The sequence below is a fragment of the Lycorma delicatula genome, chromosome 2 (assembly GCF_047948215.1).
Source record: "Lycorma delicatula isolate Av1 chromosome 2, ASM4794821v1, whole genome shotgun sequence".
NCBI lineage: Eukaryota > Metazoa > Arthropoda > Insecta > Hemiptera > Fulgoridae > Lycorma > Lycorma delicatula.
The window spans coordinates 147,676,453-147,702,704 of record NC_134456.1 but is presented as its reverse complement, the minus strand read 5'-3'; the positions used below and the strand labels follow the sequence as shown (position 1 = coordinate 147,702,704).

At 27.9% G+C, this 26,252-nt stretch overlaps 1 protein-coding gene across 1 annotated transcript in view; it reads right to left on the bottom strand.

The window, feature by feature from the left end:
- The window catches only part of LOC142319309 (uncharacterized), a 250,944-nt gene that overhangs the window by 39,272 nt on the left and 185,420 nt on the right, over positions 1-26,252 (bottom strand). Inside the window, exons 3-8 of the mRNA XM_075356430.1 lie at positions 22,848-25,469; positions 19,858-19,989; positions 15,078-15,194; positions 11,833-12,475; positions 6,677-6,900; positions 4,429-4,530 (exon numbers count right to left, since the gene is read on the bottom strand). Coding sequence (XP_075212545.1) covers positions 4,429-4,530; positions 6,677-6,900; positions 11,833-12,475; positions 15,078-15,194; positions 19,858-19,989; positions 22,848-25,469 — 3,840 coding nt within the window. The remainder of the gene's footprint in view (positions 1-4,428; positions 4,531-6,676; positions 6,901-11,832; positions 12,476-15,077; positions 15,195-19,857; positions 19,990-22,847; positions 25,470-26,252) is intronic.

Here is a 26,252-nt window from a genome sequence, read left to right as displayed (position 1 = left end):
CATAAATCGCTTATAAAGTATCCAGTAAATCACATAGGAAATTAATTGTATTTATTAAATTCAGAATATATTAACTTAAATTTCATCATAAATTTTTCAAGGCTGTGATTGTGTACTTCTCTATAATTCATTTTTAATTTGTTAGTTGTTTTTGTCATTATAATAGTTATTTAAAATTATGTAAAATATATGTAACTATAATTGGTCATAAGTTATTTTTTCAGGTTTCTTTACGACAACATACTGACTGATAAAGTAAATAATAATTATAGAGAATTATTTTTATTCAACTTCATTTTTATATAAACAACTAGGTGTTACAAACAGTTAAGTTGTAGACAACATGACATGAGTCACGTCACACATAAAAATTACATACCATTTCTAAGAATAACAAGTATTCCTTACCAGGCTTACTAGGGTAAGTAATTTTATTACACTGAAATACAGATGATATTCAGCCCTAAAAATGACACCATTCGCACCTCAGAGATTATTTGTATTGTAAACATCATTATTCTCGGAGAAAGCAATATTGATTTGTGCTACTTGTACTTTGGATATTTTATCTGTCAAAAGTTGTAACATATGTCAAGAGTTGAAATATAGTGTAAAGCAACCAATGAAATGATTAAACCATCAAATTGATTGTGCTTTTAGATTTAATTGAATTTTTATTTCAGATTTGACATCTGAAAATACATTGACAGAATTCCGGATAATAAATACAGTCTTTCATAAAGTTATAGTTTGAAAAGAATAAGCAGTCTATTACAGCTAATAATATTGTATATATATATATATATGTACAGTAACAATCATTAATTTATAAATTGCTTTTGATAAAAAGATTTTATTAAATAAATTAAAGAGTGCTGATCATTTTTCTACCAAACTTGAGCAGATATACCCTTCAACCTAAAATTTAGGTTATTAGTTATCAAGTAATGATAATAATTAGTTGATTGTTCTTTCCAAAAAGTCATGGAACAGTTTAATAGATCAACAGGTATGATTTTCTGAACTTAGTTCAACTTGTTCTAAACAGTAAGAAATAAACATATCCTAAAGAGAAAAAATGGAAAAATAAGAAGCTTAGTTTAGTTTATAATAATTTCAATCAATTAATTATTCACTTGCTAAGAAAAGGCAGGGGTAAAAGAAGAGAAAGATCATTTGTAGTTGTGTGCTCACAAGATTGTGACAATCTTAAAAGAAGTTCTTTTCTCATAGGTTATAGGAGTAAATGATTCTCTTTACCGACACCTAGCATAGAACAGGTTCACCCATTAATACCTTAAAGTAGAGAAATTTTGCTCCTTAGACATTCTTTGTGATTTTTCTTACTGTGTTTCTCCATTTATTCCTTCAGTAAGCAGGTTCACATTTTATTTGCATATATCTTTCCCTAGTGGAAAAAATTCTCTTTGTTTTTGCTTGCTTTGCTTTACTGGGCAGGCACTTCTTGGTATAATCAAAAAGGTATTTAAGTCGTTTTTGAAACACTGTTGGTCCTAGATTTTTTTTGTTACTATTTTTCTCTTATATTTGTTTTTTTGATTATTTGTAAAATAAAATTTCACCATAATTTAAATATTAAAACTGTACAAAAACGTTTTTACATAAATGATTTATATACATTCTTAATATATATACCTAATATTTACAAACCTTAAAGTTTAAGGTGCTTTCTAAGCCGCATGCTTAAATATTTATACATTTCTATTTGTATAGAATTGTTTTATTTAATATTTCACTATTTTTTGTGTGATGTGTTGTTTTTTTATTTTGTTTTTAGATTATTTATGTAATTTTACTCATCGTTAATTTTTATTTATTTCTTTTTTTTTATATTAAATTTGTAAAGTGAAGAATCTTGAGTTGTTTATTGTTAATAATAAGTAATTATTAGTTCTAAGAAAAACTGAGCATTTTATTAAAATATATTTCTTTCTAGAACAAGTGAGTATTGTGGAATTATTATTTTGATATTTTAGTTTAATCTGATTGTATTTATAAAAAAAATTCAATTATCTATCTCACTCATTCATCAATGCTTTTAACTATAAAAGTATAAAAGAAAAGTAATTTTTAATATCAGTCTTTGTTATGGATGTAAAATTCATTAACTACCATATAATTAGTTATACATTACATTCATTCATTTCTAAAATAGTCATATTTTTGTTTTATATTTTGACTATTTGCTTTAAATATAAATTAGTGACCAGATAAACTGGCAAAACAATTCTAAACAATTAGTCACTTTGTGCTTTTATTATTTTACATGATTTTTTGTGCTGGAGATTGAATTCTGCCAGTTGAAGTAATTTTTTTTTTAATGTACATACATACAAACATACATACATACATTTAATTTTTTATCATATCTTACATATAAAAATAATAGTAGTTTATGTGAAATATTATATTATACTAAGAAATAGAGGACAAAACATCAATTTTTTTTAACAGATGAAAATAAATATTTTCCATTCAGTTGAACATGTAAGTAAATCATATTTATTTTTTCTTAAATCATTGTTTAAAATCAGCAACAGCTAGATGATTCAATAATTTATGATTTTCAATAATTTATGATGATTTTCAATAATGATTCAATAATCTGTTTAATAGAATAAACTGAAAGTGTTTAATGTTCAAGTTGGCACTCCTGATAAAAAAGTATCAACTGTTAAAAGAATTTCCTTATTATAAGTTCTTTTGTTTATTTCAAAATGTTGACTTTGCTTGAAATGTGTACTGTGGGTACCGTGGAAGAACAATATGCTGCAATAAGACTTATTTTGTGAATGTGTAAAATCAGCCAAAATTCATTTTTGGCAGGGGTGCACTGGTGTCGGAATGCCGTTCAGGTACTGCTTTTTGAGAGAAATAAAATATTGTCCTTTCACGTACAATTTATTTTAACTTAAGCCAATAAAAAATATAATCTAAGTTATAAAAATCAAACTGCATGAAAATGTCCTTGAATTTGGATATCCGTAGGCAAAAGTAACAAAAAAGTTGGTAAAAATTTAATTCAAGAAAAAAAATTAACATTTGACATGAAAAAAATAAATCTTGCTTCTTTTCACTGTAAACATCAAAATGACTGAGCATTTTTCATAACATTCTCATGAAGCCAGCTGCATGTGGCTGGTGGACTATCTTCTTGTGGTTTGCTATAATATAAAATCAAATGTTCTGGTATTGGAAAATTTACGAGTGCACCCCTGGTTTATGGATGTTAAAAAAATATAGTAAACTATGTAGTAATTGTGTAAAATTTTTTAGGACCAAACACAGTTAAATCAAGCAAAAAACCAGTGTCATTGATTTTCATCATAGTGGAAGATCAGTGGAAGTTTTGTCTTGATGCTTTTGCAAAATCACATTAATGATCTTATTCGCAAGGATAAAATCATAATGATTTGAAAAATTGCTGAAATTTATAGTGGAAGTATTGTGGCTGTCCATTCCATTATCCAATGTAAGCTGAATTACCACAATGTGTTCAAAGTATTTTTGAGGCCGTTGATTCAAAATCATAATCACCGGAATTCACATTTGTATGAAACTTAAGCAATAATTTTTAGTGGAATTTATTGCTTTTTTAGCATTACATTTTATTTTTAAATTTATTGCATAATTTTTGATGAAAATTAGATTCATTGTTTTTAACCTGTATCTAAATGCTAGAGTATGGAATGGAAACATCTTAGTTCACCTGCTTGTAAAAAGTTCAAAACCTATGCTTCGGTCAGAAAATTGATTCTAGTAGTACTTTGGGATCTAAAGATCCACTTTATTGTGGGTATTTGGAAGCCACCCTGTATGGTTCAAAAGACATGGGAAGCTATGCAAAAGTTGGGTCAGGAGGTGTTGCTACATCAACCTTATTATTTTGTTTGTTTTTTCCTCTTAAAGAGTATTTACATGGCACTGTGTTTGGTAACAATGAGTGGGTCAAGAATGGAGTAGAAGAGTGACTCAGACATCCAGGTCTGCAATTCTTTGCCAATGGAATAAGAACGCTCACAGAAAGATGGCATAAGTTCTAAATGTGTGTTGAAAAGATGTATTATGCTACAAAATAGAGTATGTTGATTAGATGACTGTTCTATAGTTATTTGTCTAATTATTGAACTAATTATTAAACCTTCATGTGTATACCCTTATTAATATTGCTAAATGCAATATTCATTATTGAACGAAACATTTAATTAAGAATGTAGGAAAACTTTTATTACATTATTCAAAATATAACTATTACATGACTAACTATTTTTATAGCATTGTACTGTAATTGTAAGTTTTCATTCTGAAGAATAATAACAGTTACATATTTTGAAATATGCTAAGTACTTTCTAACTGTTGCCATAACATAACTATAATAACTTTTTAGGAAACAAATATATACTTACAGGCGTTGATATACTTGAAGAATATGTGCTTTTGGTTGTTAATGAGCTTGCTGTTACTGTAGAAGATGGTGAAGTTTGTTCCAGTATTAGACTATCAGATTCCTGTAATTTACTATCTTTGCATTAGTAAAAATGTTTAGCTTGTGATTTATTTCAAATATTATAGTGAAACTGTATTAACCAGTTGACTGCCATTTGGAAGTTGTAAGTGAAAATTCTTTGTGCCAGTTCAATTTACGGTGAAGCATACATATGGAAATCACTTTTCAATAATTTTATTTGTCGGGAGGATTATAGTTCTCATTTGTTGTTCTTTTCTTTACCAGACTGATTTAGCTGTTTGGTTTTTTTTTAATTTGGTAGTTTTAGTTTTCTCTTCCAAATTTTATCTTATCTAGTAAACTTCTCTCTTTGAATAAGGATATAAATATTAAAATAATGATGATGTTAATTTTAATTACTGTTTTATCAAATTAAATTAGATAGATATATTTTTTGTAGTTTTTCTCCTCTTTATAACATAGACTTCCAGTACCTACTGTGTTAACATAATCTCAAAATACTTAATGAGTGGTTGTTAAAAGCATAATGTTAAAATAAATATATATAACATATTTCAGTAAAGTTACATAAATTCTTTTTTCCAATTTTTATACTTAGAACCAGATGTATGCTTCCATGTAAGGTGATCAGTTATATATTGATATGGCATAAAAAATGGAATGGCAGCCAACTGTTAGGTAAATTAAATAGTTATGGAAAACTGAGAAATTGTATCCATGAAAAATGATGTTTAATAATTTTATTTTGTAGAGATTTAAGATATTTGAGCATTTATTGTAATCTTTATTGTGGAGACTGTGTATGGTATTATATGCTTATCATTTATAAATAAGTTTAAAAATTTGGCATAGTTTTTTTTTCAGTTATTTCTTCACTCTCAGTAATGTACAGTTGTCATGAGCAGAGATATGGAATTTATTTTTCCAGATTATGAGTTAAAGAAATTTAAAGTAATAGAGTATAGGAAAAGCTAATGTTATTTTTAGTTAAGTAAGTTTATATCTAATTTCATTTTAATTACTCTAGATTATAGCTGTCGAGGAGATCTAAAAAAAATTATATTTAATTAAATTCTTTACTCATAGTGTGATGTAAGGAGTCTATTCAAAAAGCTGCAGTAAGATAATTAAAATTATCTTTTTTCTTTTCTTTTTTAATAAATGAATGTCTTAAATTTATTGTTATTAAATAGTACCTGTACCAACATTTAGGTAGTATTGTCATTAAAATTTCTTTTTAGGATTCTTAATTAATACTGGCATGCATAGATAAAATATAATGTCATCTAGATAGTTAGGATCTGTAATAATGTAAGAGTACTCTTGTTTTTTTTATTTTGTGATCTTTAAAATTAAATAAAAAAGATTTTAAACTTAAACATATAAACAGGGTAATCAAGTAAAACAATCCTTGAATAACTTTTCAAAAGTTAAACATGGAAGAATGAAATTTAGCCAGTGCTCCTCTCAAAATTATTATTTGTTTTTTTGTATAAGACCACTATTTGGGGTGTACTGATGTCCATTTTTTAAACTAGCAGTGAAAAATAATAAATTGCTGTCATTTTGGTTAGGGCTGGGGAACCTGAAATTTTTACATCAACGTTTTTGTTTATCACTGCCCTGAAAATGATGGGTCAAAGCTTTTTCTGTCTCTTTACATCTAACTTTTTTGAGATGTGCCCCACAGAGGTATAGGGTTGTTTTGGTCTCATATCAAAAAGTAGATTGTTTTGAGGTAGGAACATTTGTTATTTATAATTTTTCAATTTATAATAGTTGAAAAGTTATTTAAGGGTTGCTTTAGTTTAACACTGAATTTTCTCTGAAAATTCTTATTACGTTGGTGGCCCTTTTTATAATTATGGGATGCTAAGGATATGTGGAAAAAAATTGACTGTCATAAAGGAGTATATGCAACTGCAGTAAGGCAAGAGGAAAGTACAATGAGTTTTACTTTATGATGAGGGTTGACCATAATTATTTATTACAAACATTTTTCTAATATTTAGGGTCAAATTTATGAAAATCTGTTGTCAAGAGAATGGCAAGTGGAAATAGTTAGATCTGTATGTGCTGTAAATACATCTACATATATATTTTAAGTTCTGGTGAAGTTAAAACACTTCATGCTAAGCAGATACAAATATATATATATATTATTAATACAAAATGTATCAACTGACCAGCGGCTTTAGAGTGGATATGCTATTAGCATATATGACGGTTACTGGAGGAAGTGTTTCTGGAACTTCAGGTAATGTTGTTTGTTGCTGTCGTAGACGTCTTGCATTCAGTCTTGCAGCAAGTGAACTTTCTGATATAGGTGGTTGATTTGTTGTAGTGGAAGGTAGTTTTGGATATCTAGCAAGTTTTGAGTAGCTTCTTGTTACTGTTCGTGTATCTTCTGCTGTTTAATAAATTATGTGTCACATTTTAGTAATAAAGTCTTATTTTTAATAATAATAATAATTATGAATAATAATAATAACAATAATAATGATGATGATGACTATAACAGAACTCAGCTGACTGTTGTGTGTTTACTTCATGTTGACATTTTCTTATGTCTTCATGGATGTGAATTGGTGAGTTATATAATGGACATAAAGTAGTCAGACAGCTTGCAGTTATTGTCTATACCCTGTAGTCAGCAAATTCTGTGACACGTAAGGCACAGTTATAACCTTACAAATCAGATCAAGAAATTGAGCATATTTATTTTATTAAATATTAATTACTTTAACATCAAGACAGTAAAGTTATAGGCCTTACCCAGATATTGTTTCATTGTTAATCCCAATATCAGCCTAATTTAAACAAAATTATACTTCCATTAGAATAATTTGGTAGAAACCTACTCAAAAATATAAATATATCCAACTATGGTCAGAGACAGACTTATATAAAATTATTTTAATACTGGCAGTGTTGTAACAACAAAAGTGCTGTCTAGGTAAGCTGTCATTTTCTGTCTTGGTGTTTATGTAATTGCTATTCAATTAATTATGTTAATACAATGGATTCAATACATTTGATAAATTTTTATAACTCGCTCAAATCTAATTAAATCCAATTTTGTTCAATTTTATTTTTTCTTACAAGAATATTTTTGAAGAGTTTTTGATTTGCTTTACAGGTATTTGCTTTACTAATTAATTAAGAAAATAACAAGGTATGTCTACTAAATAATGATACTATATTTCTGTATATAAGAGAAAGCAGTGAGAACACCTCTTGGCAGTCTTGGATGTGTTTGAACCTGCATGACAGACTTCAACACTGTTGATTGTAATTCATCGTTTAGTGGAGTTTGTGCTAGAATAATGCAGAGTTTAAATGCTGAGCAATGTGTGAATTTGAAATTTTTAGTAGAGTCAAACAAAACACCAATGGAATGTTTGTAATTCTTACTAAGAATTACAAGGAAGTTGCTGCATGCCTTTGAGTGGTAAAAACGAATTGCTGAAGGATGTCAGAACATGGAAGATGATGCCTTAGACAACCTCAATTTGAAGAACAAAATATAGAAAAATTAAAATTAGCCAGATGTTTGAGAAGATTGCCAACTCAGTGTTCGAATGATAGCTAAAGTGTAAACATTGACAAAGACACAGCATGGAAATTTTGCATGAGGATCTCGACAACTTAAAAAACGTTTGTATCAATATGGTCCTTAGGGTTTTCAAACAAGAATAAAAAGTATGCTGCAAAGAAATTTGTGCTGACATACTGTAGCAACCTGATACCAACCTCAACTTTAAAAAAAAATAAAAAACATCATGATGAAATATGAATCTTCCAGTATGATCCTGAAATAATACAACAGTCAATACACTACAAAACATCGTCACTCAAGAATGAAAAAAATTCTCATCAAAATGAATACAAATTCAGAGCTATGCTCATGGTATTTTTTGGTTGTCAAGGATGTAATTTTGGAAAAATTGGTCTAGAAGCTATAACAGTGAATCATCATTACTTATAAGCAGTTTTCAACTAATAAACATGCTGCTGCACTGGAACATCCTGCACATTCACCAGATTTACCACCATGCAATGTTTTTCTTTTCCCTAAGTGAACACTTTCTTGCTTAAAGGAACACTTTTGAATCGATTGCGGTAAAAAAAGAAAACACTAATCATGTTAAACAGCTGACAAATATGATTTTTCTCCAAGCCTTTGAACAGTGGAAAACAAGTTTGCGTCAGTTTGTTAGTGGCAAATGGGAATGATATTAAAGGATAAGTATTAGAATTGAAATATGCAATTCAGATAAAAATATATAGAATATTGCATCAATTTGTTATTTAATAGACACACCTTGTATCTTTTTTCTTTTGACTCAATGTACTACAAAAAAATGTCAGATTGATGCAGTGAATTAATTGTGCATCACCACACTCTGATGTTTTGAGTAAGTGCTTCAGTGAAATAACTACGAAATAAATACCATGGATATGTTATAAAAATGTTTTTATCGTTATGTAATTTACAGATAGACAAATTTATTCTATAATTTATCTGAATGAACATTTTTTTTATTAAGTAATATTCTTTTCTTTAATTAAGTACCAGTTTTCTTATTTACTCTTGATTATCTGAATTGCAGTGTCTGTAATTGTTTTAGCTAATAAGTTTCCTTTTTAAATTTTTCTTTTTAAGATTCATTTTCTACTGAATAATTGTCATCTATCCAAGACTGCTTTTTTGCCTTGCTTTTCTGTTTTATACATAACTGATGAAAAACAGACTTCTTGAGTATAATGTTGCATTACATTTATCTAAGATGAGAATTAACAGTTAGCATTTATAGTCTGTTATATGTCAACTTTTCCCCTTCAGTTAATCTCAGTGGCATTTAGTTCCCTGAGCTCTAGATCCTTGAATATACTGATTTTTATATTCATAACATTCCCATAATTTAGAATAACAAATCAAGAAAGCAAATTTCAATATCTTGGTTTTATAAACATTAGGCAGTTAAACTTTTGCATTTTAAGTGTGTTAAGTATTGATATCCATGACTTAACAGTTTTTACAAAATTTTAAATCAACTAAACTTTCTTTTAAGGTAAATATTTTAAAAACTTTATTTAAGTACCATTAATTCCATGTGAAGTCTAGTTTCTTTGAATATGCCGCAGGGAACTCTAGAATTATGTTAGATATGAAATTGGTATTTGGATTAGGTTTCGATAGAGGGATTTATAAAATTGCTGGCTTCATTGTATTAAGTTGTGCTCAGGACAATCGAGTGGAGGACTAATGTCCGTCCTCCACTTTACATTAAATTCAATTAAATATTAATTGTTTGTATTGTTAATTCTAACATTGTAAATTAGTATCAAATCAAGTTATAGTATTCTCACAATAAAATTTAACATTACATAGTAATAAAACAATTGATTTTTCACTTTTGAATAATTTTATGCAGCGTCTGTTACTGCTAATCATGTTAACAATGTAAAAATATTACATTGTAAATTCTTTCAACAGGAATGGTGTTCAAAACTATCTTAACCAGCGTATCTGTAGTGACGAGAATCCTTATGATACCTTCCAAAGAAGCTATCAACAAAGATTTTTCCCGAACATATGGGCAGGTATTTTTAATGACTGTCTTTTGGGTTTTGTCATTCTACCAAATCATTTAAGTGAAAAAATTATCTTACTCATTTGCCAAAAATCTTCCACATTTTTTGGAATCTCTACAATTAAGAGGAAATATATGGTTTCACCACAGTGGAGCTCCAGCACATTTCAGTCAGTTGGTATCAGAATTTCTGCATGAAACTTTCTATGAAAAAATGGATAGACCATGGAGGGCCAGTGCTCTGGCCTGCCCAAATATATGACTTAAACCCTCTTGACTTCTACCTGTGAGGCCATTTGAAACATATTTTTTATTCAACTCCAATACTCAACATTGAGGATCTACAACAAAGGATCCAAAATGGATCTAAAAAAATTAGATGTACTGGAATTTTTGAACGGTTAAGATATCTCTCAGAAAAAGACTGGAGACTTGTGTAATCTCCAATGATGGACTCTTTGAGCATCTCTTATAACTTATAAATTTTTAACTGTTTATTTTTTTAAAAAAAGTATACCTAATGTTCTACAACAATTAACGTAAGATTATCACAGGTTGTTGTTTTATTTTTTTAATTATTAGATCTATTACTGTGAGAAAATTATTATTTAATTTGATACTAATTTACACTATTAGAATTAACAATAAATAAAAACAATATTTAATCAAATTGAACATAAAGTGGAGGACAAGAAAACAGACACAAAATTACATCAATTTTCTGCCATAACTCGGCTATTTGCCGAGTTATGAATTATAAGTTATAAATGAAAGGCCTAATATTTTAGCAAAATAACATATATTTTGGTAAAACATATATTTATGGAGATATAACGGATTGAAAAATAAAAATGGACGCCATTTGGTAATTTGCAAAGGCATTTAAGTCCTGATTTTTTGTTAATTTTAAAATTTTATTTTAAAGATGCTTACAAAATATTAATATGACTACTCTATCCAAACTTGAAATATACATTTTTATACAAAAGTAACAAAATGACGGACAGGGAGAGAACAAAGGAGAAATTGCCATTTTTCCTGAGGAAATTTTTTGTTTAGTTTTTAGAATCCGAAAAATTATAACCAGCCCACCATTTTAGAAGCATTATATATAATATAATGTAACATGTAGTTTTGATTTTTTTACACGATCTTTTTCTCTAAATTATGTGAATTATTACTTAAAAATTGAAGTACCTCATTATTTGATTTACTTAGTCATATACATTTTACAAATTTTCTCTTTTAAATTTGATATCATTCTTTAATATATTTTCTGGTTATCTTACTATTCTAGTCTAGAATAATCTAGTTTAAATAATTAGGACTAATTCATGATAAATAAAATGTATTTGTATAATTCAGCATTTAAAAGGATTCAGTTTTATGATTTTAATGAATGGATGTTGCAAAATAGTTTAATTCTTTATTGAACTACATTATTTTGTTACAAATGGAAATTTATTCTTATATACATGCTATTAATTCAAATATCACATTTTGTGAAGCTGGTTATTTTAATGCTAAAAGCTATATGAAGTGTTCGGTATCAGCTGGTTATTCAAGTTTCAAACTCATATTTTTCTTTAAATAAATGAGAACAATAATAATTCCATAATCGAAGCAGCGTATTAGTTTTTAGTGAACGATCCAATAAAGCAGTTTAATTATTCAGTCATAATTTTTTTTATTATAAACTAAATACTTATATTATTATCAATTAAATTTATGCGTAATACTGTTACCTTTGTTTGGTTTAGTTGCACTTTCAAGTTTTGCCTGTTGTGTGACAAGTTTTTTTCGAACATTTGTTTCATATAAATGATATTTTAGTTTTCCTGGAACACGCACCTCGTCATTTTCACTATCTACCTCAGCTGAATCATCTTTTATACTGGAACCACCACGTTTAGATGATGGTATAAATCTTGGTCGTTCTGTTTCTACTTCTACAGTCGGTTTTATTTTGAATTCTTTAACAGTTTTATCTTGTTCATCTCTTCTTGTAAATGTTCTCTTTGGTTTTGTTACTATTTCAATATCTTCACTTTTAGATCTACTTTGTACTTTTGGTTTTTCTGTTACATAATCTACAACTTTATCATCTATTTCCATGTATGTTTCAGGCTTTTCTGTTTTTTCCTTCAGTCTAGTTCTTCTAAAAGTTTGTCCTCGAGTAGAAGCAATATTTTGTGTTGATAGATTATCATTTTTCTGTTTTTTTAGACTTCGAGATGTTGTTATTTCTGGTATATTTGTTGAAGGTGATGGAGTAACTGAATTTTCCTCTATATTTTCATTATTGGTATTTGTAAGTTCTATGTTCTCTTCTACTACAGGAGTAGGTTTTGTAATTGTTTCCTCTTCTGAGACCTGACTTCGAACTTTCTGTAAAAAAAATTAACAAATTATTGACAAATTTTGTCTTTTAAGTCTGTTATTCTAATAATTTGTAATTTACTTCGAGTGTAGTTTTTATGTTATGTGGACTTTTTTTTGTAACCAAGTTTGTTCATGATATTCTTTATTGTTTTATATTTGTGTTTTTAATGTTAAAAACTATTTTGTGCCAAAAAATTATAAAACAAAAACAAAAAAAAACCTGTATTTGAATTTTTTTAAATGTCTCTTGTAGATTGTAGAATAACTGATATTGGTATGTAGAAAAAATGTTACTACAACTATAATTACAATATTTGTCCATTGTACATAGATCTACTGAAATATTTTTGTTAATTTATCTATTTATATTCAATTAATGTTTGAATGTTCAAATTTCTGACTTAGGTTTAAATAAGACCAGTAATTCAAATTAGTGTATTCTAATATGTTTAACAAAAGTTCTATTTAATTTTTTATTATGTGATGGCTTCTTTTTTTTTTAATAAACTTTATTTGTCATTAACTGCTGTGGTCATTAGCTGCTAATAAATGTCAATAGCATGTACCCAAATTTGTTTAGTTATGTTATCTATAGAAATCAGTTTATTAACGTGGTTGTGATTGTTACCATTTATATTTATTTCTTATCCTTTACTTTTCAGGATACTACTTGGAGGCATTCATGGTGTTGCAGTCAGTTACTATAAACCATCTAGGTTTTTTGTAGGAACTGATTGTAAAATTATAGAGTTAAACTAGCCTTAGAAATGATGAACATATGTATGCACATGAATGGGTTGTATTAATTTACTATTTTGAGTTCACTGCATTCAATTTATATTATGAATCAAATTATATTTCATTTCACATTAGATACATTTTTTTTTAACCTCTAGGTCCATCTTTAGGTATTGCTTCAGAGGATGAGATGAGTGATTTATGGTGTGTGTGAAAAATGCCATGCCTGACCGGGATCACATTAGATATTAGTATTAAATCATCTAACTCAGCGTAAAGTTCTTTTCTATTTCATTTTATTGTAGCCATTTTTCAAAATGTTTATTTTATATCTAGTGTGTTAATGTTTATTTTCTTTCAGTATAGTATTCAGTTATTTATAGGATCTTCAAATATTTATAAATATTTGAAGATCCTTTTTAAGTATACCCAAAGGAAGAAATATGCTGGTGTAAGATTACTAGATCTTTGTGATCTCAGTCTTTTGAGATAAATTAATGACCAAACAATTATTACAACTTTGGTATTGTTTCATTAAGAGTATGAAAATAGTGTCATGTTTAAACCAACTTTCTTGTTCTTTTTGCTTAAAAATTATTCCATAAACTATTGAATTAATGTGCAATAAAATTCACCATTTACAATTTTATCTTTAAAAGAAAATAAAGGACATACTCAGTGGCTAGAGAATGCTAACTGAACTAATTTTATATACTTGTAATAACTATCTGTGAGACATAAAAAGCTTTACTATTCAACTTTCAGGTATTTTGAAATAAAAGTGTTTCTTGCGAAATAAAGCCTCATTATGCTACAATAAACCAAAATTTGTTACCCCAATCCTATTTTTATTGGTAATAGATTAAAACCAGTGTCAATACTATTATTTTTTTGTTTTTTTTTTCAGTTCAACACACCAATGAAGTAAGCTTGCAGTTTTAATTTTGAGGATATTTTTTGACATATTTGTGACTGAAAAAATTATTTCATGTCCTTGAACTTCCACATTTAACAGTAATGATTGGTTTCAGCCTTTTGACTCCATACATTCCTCTTCTCACAAGATTTATGTGTCAAATATGATGTTGTTGACTTATTGGAAACCTCAGAAAGGGGAAATTTCAACGGAAACTCCATATTTTATAAATTTAAAAAATGTAAATACAAAGTTAGTCTTACTGGTATCATAAACTTGTGCTCGTTCTTTTTAAATTAGATTGCTAACATTACTTGAAGGAGTGGATACTGAAGTGATACTGGTGCATGACTATTTATTTCATTGCTACTTCAGCTAATTTTGTATACAGACTTCACATTTGACAATTGAGTAATGCAAAAAATTACCCATGTATACACCTCAGGATTGTGTCTGTTTTAAAACAGCTGTTAGTTAATGAAATCAATTGAAAGTGATGTAAATTTACTTCAGTTTTTTTTAAAATTAGATTATTTTCTGGAGTAATAATTACTTATATTGTTTCTTTACTTGTTCTAAATTAAATTAAATATTCCTCTTGTCATGATCTTATGTAATGTAACAACAGTACATTTTTGATATATCAAAATCTGCTTTGGTTATCTCCGGTTTTATTAATTGTGTTATCCATTTTAAAGATTATTAATAGATTGTTATTTGGTTTATGCAGACACATATTACATAATAATGAATAGAAAAGAAATTGCATTTATATTATATCCATCGTAGTACAAATTTTGATTGTTATGTAGGGTTTATGTAATTAATTGTTAATGGAAGTTACTTGCAATGCTTAAAAGATAATCAAATTAAAAATGTATATATGAACAAGCACAAAGATAATATAACATTTTGATAACAAAATATAAAATAAAATTAAAAAAAAAATGTAACCTGTTGATAAAGTTGGGGTCTAACTGCTAGAAGACTTGCTCTGACAGAATGTGGACCTTGCTGTTGTGCAGCTCTTTGTGCTGCTTCTCGTTGAGCCTTACGGGCTTTTAGTAATTCCTGAAATTGAAATATATTTTTTCCCATTAAATTAGTGTGCATAACTTGTCAAATGATTGCAGATCTCATGCAGAAAAATATAAAACTCATATCATAATTCATTTTTGCTGTTACAGAAAAATTACATCTAATAATTCTGAGAGTGAATATTTTGCATAATATAAATTAGTTGTAACTTATATTTGCTGAGAAATAATTAAGTCTACATTTTGTTATCAAATTAATACAATTAAACATTTTTTTTTGCTATGAAGGTGTCAGATTAAGGTGTTATATATTATTGTTCTATTGTTTGTGTAATTGTATGCTTAGTATTATTTTTTTGTGGTTTATATCCTCATCTGGTAGAAACAGTTGGACTTCTGTTAATATATATGATGAAAAAGATGTGTTTCAACTTTTATTAGTTTTGTTCTTATAATATTAAATTATAATTTGTTAAACAGCATTACAAATTCTGATAATGATTGAAAATTATTAAATATTAAACGACTCGCATTATAAACATATAGATTACCAATTAGATTTATCATCAACTTCAGAATAATCTCTACTGACACAAAATAGTTACTGTCAGTACAGAAATTATATGCACTTGAGTTTGAAGCCTTATAAAAAACAAACTACCCACAAAACAAGTCACATCAGATTTAAAATCCACATTATTTAATTCTGTGTTTTTTGAGTAGAAACTCAACAAACAAAGAATTTAATTATTTTTTGTGTGTTTTTGTTATAGAATGAAAAAACACCATTTTGAGTTTTCTGTCATGTTGATTGACCTCAATCAAAGTTTGTATACCATTAAAGAACTACTGCACCAGTCCTGCTCAGATTTTTACATAAGATAGCCCACTGTATTAACTTATCACCCCCTAAATTTTAGAACTGTACCTATAAATTTTAGATTGTGTCTCTTTGTCCTTATTTTAAATTGATGAATATAATATTTTATAAATTTTATTGCTAATCTGAATGATTTTAGAAATTTTTATATACAAAGAAATAATTATTTTAATTCACCTTTTAAAAGAGGAGAATTAAATCCTCTTTTAGCAGGTTTTTAACACCTGCTGAAAAAAAGGTAAAAATCATAGAGAAGTCATTTTCTCGTTTGGCTGCTTGTCTATGAGTACATGGTTGCGAGACTTTTCTATTTTAATAATACGACTATACTAAGTATTAGTAATGTCAAGAGTGAGTTAAAAATGATCTACACTTTCACCATAACACAACTTCAATGTTGTCATACTGCCTTCTGCACATGCATGCTTAGAGTTGATACGACTGTAGTCATGTGTGCCAAATTTGGTCCTGATTGCATCATTTGTGTTATGGCTATTACATTGTAAACATGTTCGTTGCGCTACAGTTTGCACCAAGGAGAAACAACAAGCAGTGGTGCGATTTCAACAAGCAGGGGGTGTGAAAGGGGCTAAAATTCATCATAGACTTTTATCACAATTCAGGGACAGTGCTTTATGATGTAAAAATGTTTTTGTGGATCAAGAATTTTAAAAGTGATTGAACAACTGTGATACATGAAGAGGGAGCAAGATGCCCATCAACCTCCACCACCAATGACAAGATCAGCAAGTTCGAGAGGTGGTTCTGATGAATAGGCAAGTTATCATCAATGAGGTAGCTTCTTTTTTGAACATCAGTCATGGTTCTGCCCAGCAAATCATCTATGACGAGTTCTGATGCCGTAAAGTCTGTGTACAATGGGTACAAAGACAGCCTGCCTACACATGGTTTGCCACAATATTCTAACTATCAACAGGTTGAAGTTTGAGTTACTGTACTCTTCTTACAACCCAGATCTTGCTACCTTTGACTTTCATTTGTAAGGGCCACTCAAGGATGCTTTGAGGTCTTCTATTTTTCCAAACACTTAGACGTGCAGGAAGCATGCAAAAGTTCCTTCGTGACGAACTGAAAACCTTCTTGGAAGAAATACGCAAGCTTGTGGACCATTGGGCCAAGTGCATTGATTGGGAAGTGATTAATTATAATAATGATGCTCATGTTGAACCCCCCCCCTACAATTTAAATAAATTGTAGAACAAAAAGTGTAGTTAATTTTTTACTCGTCTTCATATCTTTTTATTGTATACTAATTTTGTACCTGGTAGTAAATAAACAAGAGAAATATAACAGTAGTTTGGCTAATTTGAATATAGAACTACTAATTAATGACTATATGGAGGATATTGTTTTCAGATTAATTATTTGAAATATTATATAAACTCTTTATACTATTTGTACTCACATAATGTAAAAGGTAGACTTTGAAACAGTGATAAAGGTAAAAGTTCACTCCACCTGTTTTAAAGGAATATGTTTATTCTTTCAGTCTGGCTAATTATTATCTAACCATCAAAAAAAATCTCTGAAAAAATTCAGGTTAGTGATAAAATAAATACAATAAAAATAAATGAAATATGATCATCATCAATTTAAAATAATAATAAAGATGCAGAACCTTGACCAGTGTTTCTATGTTGTTTAGTAACAAAGACCAAAAAAAATCTGCATATTGAATAATTGTACATAAATGTTTAAAGGTACAAATCTGACATTTAGGGGGTATTAAATTATGTGAAAACTTGAGCAAGATTGATGCTCAGATCAAGCTGTTCAAGTTTTTAATTTGTTTTAATATGATGTTTTTTCCATTCTTACAACCAAAACATATCTTAAAAAATAAAAATTAAACATCACCAAACGCAGAATTAAATAATGTCAGTTTTGAATGGCTTGTTTTGAAATTGGGTGTACAGTGTTTATTTTTGTAATGGTTCAAATTTGAGTACTTTTAATATATGTACAACAGCAGATACATGGCCAGAACCAATCATTAGAGCACATCCAGCACAAAAATCATGTATAAAAAACAAAAAAACAGTTATGAAAAAAAACTGCAGATGTACACAATCTTGTGCTTCCATCCTTTGATGTAACAAATTTCTACATTAACATTCAAATACAAGAAATTATCAACATGTTACACAAGTCCTCCCAAAAAAAAATCTCATCAGATGACATAACAAAACAGAATTATTTTCTATGCAAAAATTATTACACTCCTGACCTACCAATATGTTCACTCATTTAGAGATTTTGAGCCTGCAATATTTCTACACTTATTATTACATAATGAAAATTTCATGAATGGTTTCATATGTTGATGAAATCATTCTGCATGAAAGAAAAGTAAGACATCTCTTGCGCATTCTTCTTATGCATTTCATTGGAAAATATGAGTGCAGTAAATTACTTTCTTAATCCCCAGAATTTCTAAAATATCATCCATATCTTCAAAATTTATAACTCAGAACTACCACAGTTACCCACAACATAAACATTCAGCTTTCTTTTACACATGTTACATTATCAGTCTACAACTACATTGAAAAACTTGATACAATAAAACATCTTGCAGATGACTTATTTGACCTAACTTGTAGACAACAGGGTAAAATGCAGAATCGAAAATATATCTACTTACAAAGAATAGAATATATTACATTAGCCTGGACAACCAACACCTGTACAAAATTGTCAACATTTTCAGGAAAAAGTTTGTCATTTTTAAAACCACAAAGAACATAAGATTAAATGACAAACTAATAAACATACGTTAATAGTCATGAAAACCAAGGTAATAAATAATACGAATTAAACTGCTGAGGTTGTTTGTGCTAATTATTATATTGGACAAACTGGATGCACATTCACCTGCAGGTACAGAAACATGTAAAGACATTACGTAGCAGAACTAAACCTTTCAATTACCTGATAGAAACAATATACGGACATTGGGATTGCTCATTAACCACAAAAGGGGATTACATGTAGCATATTAAACCAAGTTCTCAATATGCTAGAACAGTATTAAATTTACTTTAATACAAAAAAAAAAAAAAAAATATATCTTGATATTGTTATTAATTCTGATCCAAATGCTCCTTTGTAAGAAAATGTATTTTGAAAATGAGTCGTTTTATATTTAATAATTTTAAATTGTTATTTTTGTTTAATTAATAATATGCTAAGTATATAATTTTTTTTTAATACAGCTATTATATTTTTCTGTAACAAATTGCTTAAGCTTTTATTTAAGTACCCACTAGAGAAGTTTATGTTTTTAGATTAATATTTGTGTTTATATGAATATATTGTAGTTGTAGCAATCTTCTTAATAAAGAGATTGTATGATTATTTTGTGCCAATAATTTAAAGTAGATATTGCTTTTTTCCAACCAAAAAAATGAAATTTTGAAATTAATTGAATTGATTATCAAATAAATGTGTTTGAAATATAATTTTCAGAAGCATATGTTGTACGATTATGTAATACATTTATATTTACAAAATAGTTATAGGAATTAAAAAAATATATAGTTTACAATATTCACAAAATATTAATTAAAATTTCAGTAGCTGTATTCTAATAAGTTACTGCAGACTGACTGCAGTATTAATTATTATGTTTTAGGTAATATTTTATTTTTTTTTTTTAATTATCTACAGACTTAATTACTATTCTGAATCAAATTTTTTTAATTTATAGAATTATTATATTTCTAGAAATAATTACTTACTGTTAGAAGGTCACATGCTAAAAAAAAAAGAAGTCAATGAAAAATTTTATTTTTACCAAAATTTCTTTCGGTCCATTCCCAGCCTTCCTGAGTTGTTTGTATTCAACTGGATAATTATCATCCTCATCTATTCCATCATCAGCATTTTCAGACTTATCTTTTTTCTTCGCTGGTCGACCAGATTTTCCCTATAATTTGACACTAGATAAACAGAGCATTCATTGCGTAAAGCTCTGATAGTGAAATGTGATTATTGAATGAGTTCTGAAGTGCGTTGATGATTTGATAAGCAAGAATAATGTGCGTACAATATAATATGGGTTCAGTTTGCAAAGCTCTTAAGAAATAATATGAGTATGTCATGTTTTTGATGAGTGCGCTGATGCTTACATGAGTAATATATGTTCACTGTATCATTTTCTAAGTAAAAGTTGAACTTAGCGTCATCGTTATCATATTATATCCTATTGTAACGGTTTATTTTATCAATTTGTTTCTTATTTTCGTCGATAATTTAGTGATTTGTCCTGTGTCGTACATGGTTTGGATCAATAATATTTGTTCGTCAAAATATAAGTACAGTATTCAGAATTTTATATGTTTGTAAAAGATATAAATGTTCTGGTATTTTGTTCATCATTTTTTTATATTTTATTCATGTTATCTATTTGTCTTTGTTAAAAGTATAAAGAGATGAGTTTTTAACAGTTCTGCTGTAAGGCTTGTCATTTTTCCCCCTGAGTCTGATATGTCTGTTTCATGTTAATTAAAAGTTAAAATGAAACTGTTAAACATTTTTATTATGACATGTTTGTAAAATATTGTATTGAGGATGAAAAGCATCAAGCATGAACTTTTACTAAGCTCTATTCAATAAAAAATGTATTTTGCACTCTACATGATTATGCTATCTGATTAAATATATTTATGATGTGCAAAGTACATGATGGAAGCGCTTAAGTGATATATCTATGACTGATTACTATTAAAAAATTATGATTAAGCTCTGAAATGGTCTTAGTGTCAGAAAATAATGTTACACAAATGTCTTTATTATTTTTTTAATACATTCACTGCGTACATGCTTTTTATGTCAGTATGTATTTATGTTCATCTATGATGTGTCTGTGGTGAGTTATAACTGTTTGTAAATAACTATGTGGTCTCAGGATTGTTTAATAGTTAATTCTGCTGATAGATGTTTATATCTAATTGATGTTTTATCAAATCATAAAGTTATCATCATGAATAACATATGACTGAAAATGTAGTTATACTAGAATTTGCAAATATTATCTTTGTTTGTTGAATTTTATAGTGTAAGAAATGTAAAATTATTATTAATATTTATTACATTTTTCAAGCATGCTAATAATGAGAGTACATGCTGTAGTAATAGGTTGCAGTGAATGTGTTAAACATTTTAAGACTTTACTTGTTTAATCCAGTTGATTTGTTTTTCTAATAACATGATATTAATTTTTACTATTTTTTTTTTTATTAAAAAAAGAAGGTAATTCCTGTAATTAGCAAATTTTTAATCAGTACTGTATGTTTTGAGTTACTGGGGCACTTTATTAAAATGTTCGTCTATTGCTTTATTTGTATAGTACCTAGGCACAAAGGTAAACTTTAAAGTAGATTGTTACTTCTTTATTAAGAAAATTTAAAAATGAAGCAAATTTGAAATTCTTGTGACTACTATAAAAAGAGAGAGAAAAAAGATTTTAATGTTTACATATTAAGAGATTTGCTGTGTTTCTTTATTAAGATAATCAGCAGTTAAACTATGAAAATGAAAAACTGGCCAAAATTTATTAAATACAAACGTTTTAAAACTCACCATAATGCTTTTAGTTGCTGTTGTGACCATCTTCAATGACTGACACTACTGTTCTACATTTGTCTCACTCAAAAAATTCACTAGCAGCAGTATTAATCAGTGCTTTAGTGAAATTAACAGCACTACCATTGAAAGTTGCTTCAAGTAAGATTGAAATTCATTATGATTCAAGAATTAAAAACAATGTATTTAATAAATTTGTCTTGGTTAAAAATTGATAAATAATCAGGTATTAATATCTCTATACATAGTGCTTATCCATTAATGTGATCTGTCTTGTAAAGATTGGTTCAGATAATAAGTGTAGAGAATCAATAGGTATTTTTTCCAAATTAATAAATCTTTATGCTTGAAGTTACATATAATTTAATTATGTTTATTAATGATTTCTTCTAAGCAGGCATTTTTTTATTTTTAAAATTTGTTTTTTTTTGTATTTGCTACTATTTTATCTTTTTTTAAAGGTATTATTATTACTTTCTTTTTTTTTAGGATGCTCCAGGGGACAAAGAAATACCTTAAATAAAGTAGCAAGTTTTCTGTTCTAAACTTTATTAAGTAGAACTTATGTAAAGTGAAATAACTATCAATGTAAAATTTAAAACATATTAATGCAAGTATTAAACAGCCCATTGGACAGAAGTATTTGAAAGGTAAAAGTAAATTTTTTTATACATTTTTTCTTTTTTTGTATATATATTTTTATTTGTAATTGCACCAACAATTAGAATCATTAGTGACGCTTAATATCTGAGTGAGGGTTCTGGTAAACGTGCAGTCTTTAACAGACTCAGACCAACCATTCCTGACATGTTTAGTTAATTGAAACTCAACCACCAAAGATCACCAGTATCCACAATTTATTATTCAAATCTGAATAAAAGCATCTATCTTTATTAGGATTTGAACCTTGACTTTGAAATCAGCTGATTTACAATGACGAGTTTTACCACTAGATCTGTGGTGGGTTACATTCTTTTTATAAATGCCATTTATAATATTTTTGATTATTTAAATATAAATTGTGGCATTATATTTATTTATTTGTTTAAGATCAATAAAGTAATTCTTCAAAAGGCCAGATCAACAAATGTTAATAAGTTATTCTTTGAAATAATATTTTATTGGGGGTAGAATGTTCTTGATTAAATTTAATGTTGCACACTAAGACCATTAGAGCATTTTTACATTAATTTTTCTTACCTCATCACCTTCATTTTTCTTATATGTGCTTGACCCTCTCTTTTCACCTCTTAATGGAGTTCTGACATTTTCTTTATTTTGAGAGTTATTTGTTTCACTACTTCGTGAATTTGTATTAGTTTCTTTTAAATTTGTCAGAACATTTTGCCTGAAATTTTGTTTGCGTCTTACAGATACTTCTTTATCAGTTGATAATTTATCTTCTCCATTTAATTTTACATCTTCAGTAGCTTTATCATTCAGTTCAATTCCTTGTTTTAGATTTTGACGTGAACTGAATCTGCTAGTGATTGTTTCTGCAGTGCTTAATAATTTATCTGAATTATCAGTATTTGTTCTGTATGCTTTTCGCTCTTTAAAACGAGCTCTAGAACTTAATAATTGAGCTTCATTTACTTTTTCCTTCATATTGCCGCCATCAATTGGTAAATTTTCATTAAAATTTTCTTGTCTACCTGCAATTGTTTCTGCTGTTGTTAATAATGTTTCTGTCTGTTTTTCATTATTAAGATACTTCTTGTTTTCTCTGTGCCTAGAACTTAATAATTGAGCCTCACTTATTTTTGGTTTTTCAATATCGTCATCATTTGTTTGTAAATTTTCTTTATAATTCCCCTGTATACCTGTAATTGTTTCAGCTGTTGCTAATAACCCATCTGTTGTAATATCATTATTTAAATTATTTTTCTGTTCTTTGAGTTTGTTCCTGTAATTTAACGATGAAGAACGACTCTCCTGTTGTAAAGTACTATCAGAAGCACTTATTGATGCACTTTCTTTATTTCTTCTCCTTAAATCATTTTTTGTGAATGAGGTTTTCCTCTTATCATTTTGAGAATTTTCACTCTCACTGTCTTTTCTTAATGGGTTATTGCTATTCCGTAATGAAAAAGAATTTTTGTCATCATCATTACTTTCTCTTACACTTGTATTTATTTGTTCGTCTTTTCCTCTGGTTCTAAATCTTGACTGTCGTGATGCTAAATTTGTTACACTAGTATCTGTATTTTGAACTTGATCATCTTTATTTGTTTCTGTTTTTGATTGTCTAGATCTTAAAGATTGAACTTTTGAAGGATTTTGATCATTTTCCTTTTCCCGTGAAATGAAATTTCTTGAATTTTTAAACTGATCCTGCCTTGAATTTGTTCCATCATTGCCATTATCATTTGATCTTGATTTATTTCGTGTAGGATTAGAATTTTTATTAAAATTCTGTTGATTAAGATTTTCAGGTTCCTTTCTTATGTGTATGTTTTCATTTCGAATACTTTCAGCAAGTATTTGTGTATCACTTGTTCTGCTATGTCCCCTTGGTCTTTCATTTGGATTTATTGCATCCTTATTGACAGCTTTTTTCTCATTGCTTTCTTCAAAAGAATCTCTGTTTCTAATTTTATTTCTTCGATGAGATAAATAGTGTGCATTATTTATTGAATCAATATGATCTGATGAAATTTCTTTTCCTCTAGTTTCAATTCTATCAGTTTTAGCTGTTTCTGAATCTTCTGGTAGTAATTTTTGATTACCCATGGTTTGGGGTATTCTTTCTGTATTTAGAATAATTTTGTCCTCAGGAATCTGTCTTAATTCAGTGAGATTTTTGTTAATGTCATCATTTTGTACTGTTGTTATTCTTCGTGATAATGTTTGAGCACTGTTTGTCATTTTGTCAGTAATTTCTTGCTCATTTCCTCCATTTCTACTTCTTGAGTTTAGTAATTGTGTTCTTTGTGGTTTTTCTGTGTTCACTGAATTATTACTTAAACTACTATCATTTTCTCTTGAAACAGTTCTTGAACTTGATCTTTGATTATTACGTAATTGATTTTCAGTAACATCTCTTGGTTTGTTATTTACTGTATTTGTTGCAGAAAATCTATTTAATGAATTCCTGTTACGCAGTGTTACATCTTTATTGTCATTAATATTTCTTTGTCTGTTAGTCATATCTTTATCAGTTCTTTCTGTTGTGCCTGAACTTCTTGAAGTGCTTTGAAAATTTCTTCTGTTAAATCGGTTTGTTGATATTTCATCAAGAGCTTTATTTTCCTTTGCAGTATTTTGTCTGCTTTCACTTTTACTTCTTTCATCAGAAATTCTTGAACGTCTCTGTGCTGGAGCTGGATTTATTTGAGCGGTATTGTCATCTCTTTCAATCGTTATTAATCTTGAATTTTTTGGCAATGAAAGTTCAGGTCTTTTATTAGAGCTAATATTATCACTGTTTGTCAAAGTAATTTGTTTTTGTTGAGGATTCACATTAGTGATTGTTTCTGTATTTCTACTTCTAAATCTAGGATTTCTTTTTGATTCTTCGTCGAGAGTGAAATTATTTTTTTCATTATTTTCTTTATTTCTTTCATTTATTCTGGAATTTCGTAAAGACGATTCGGTCGGACGAGGAGTAAATCTTCTTGATATCTGATCAGTGCTAAAACTACGTTCAAAAGCTTCAGCCGTTACTTTATTAGTTCTTTGAGATATAGATGATGGAGTTTCTCTGGAAGGATACAGTGGTCTTAATGATTCTTCTCTGGTTCTAGGCCTGGAATTATTATCTTGTTTGTGACCTTCTCTATTACTGTTGCCATCATCTTCGGTATTTCTGTCTCCTGACTGCTGTAATATTTATTAGTAATCATTTACAACTTAGTGTATTACATTAGAACCAAAACCTTGTGGTAGCACTGAGATAACATTTTGTCTTCATACATGTGCCCTAGTACAGGAAACTCAAAAATTAACTACTTTGTGTATTACGTATAAATACTTTATTATGTTATAAACAAAATTTATAGATAATTTTGTTTTAAATTAAAAGGTGTATAAATTTAAATATTCTTTTTAGTTAAGAGCTATGATGCTTATTTATTGAAAAAAGTTGTACTTTAAATCAGCTATGTCCAACCCAAAATCGTTACCGGGCCAATCAAATATTAGGAATGTAAATTGAGCCACACGCCGCTGCACATATGATATATAAAAGCCCGGCTGCCTGGTATAAGTAAATTGTGTAACTTATAATTTTATTATACAGTTTTCAGTGTAATAAAACAATATTTTTCCAAAAAATCAAAAAGTTTTTATTTTTAATATTTTTTTATAATGGTGTTTTTTTTTATCAAATTTCCTAAATCTAAACAGAAGTTATTTATATTTTGTCTCTAACATAATTTTTTTTAAATTTTATTTAAAACATTTATTTTATTTCTAAATCATTTTAAAAATAAAAATCTTTCCCATTATCTTTAGCATCATAAGTTAAAAAATGTAAGACTATGAGCCGCCATATGTGAATGTTGTCAATAGTTAATATAAAAAAATAGCCACGAAAACTTAAATAAGCTGTTAATCAGTTATAGCCAATACACATACATGATCAATTACTTGTATAAAATATAT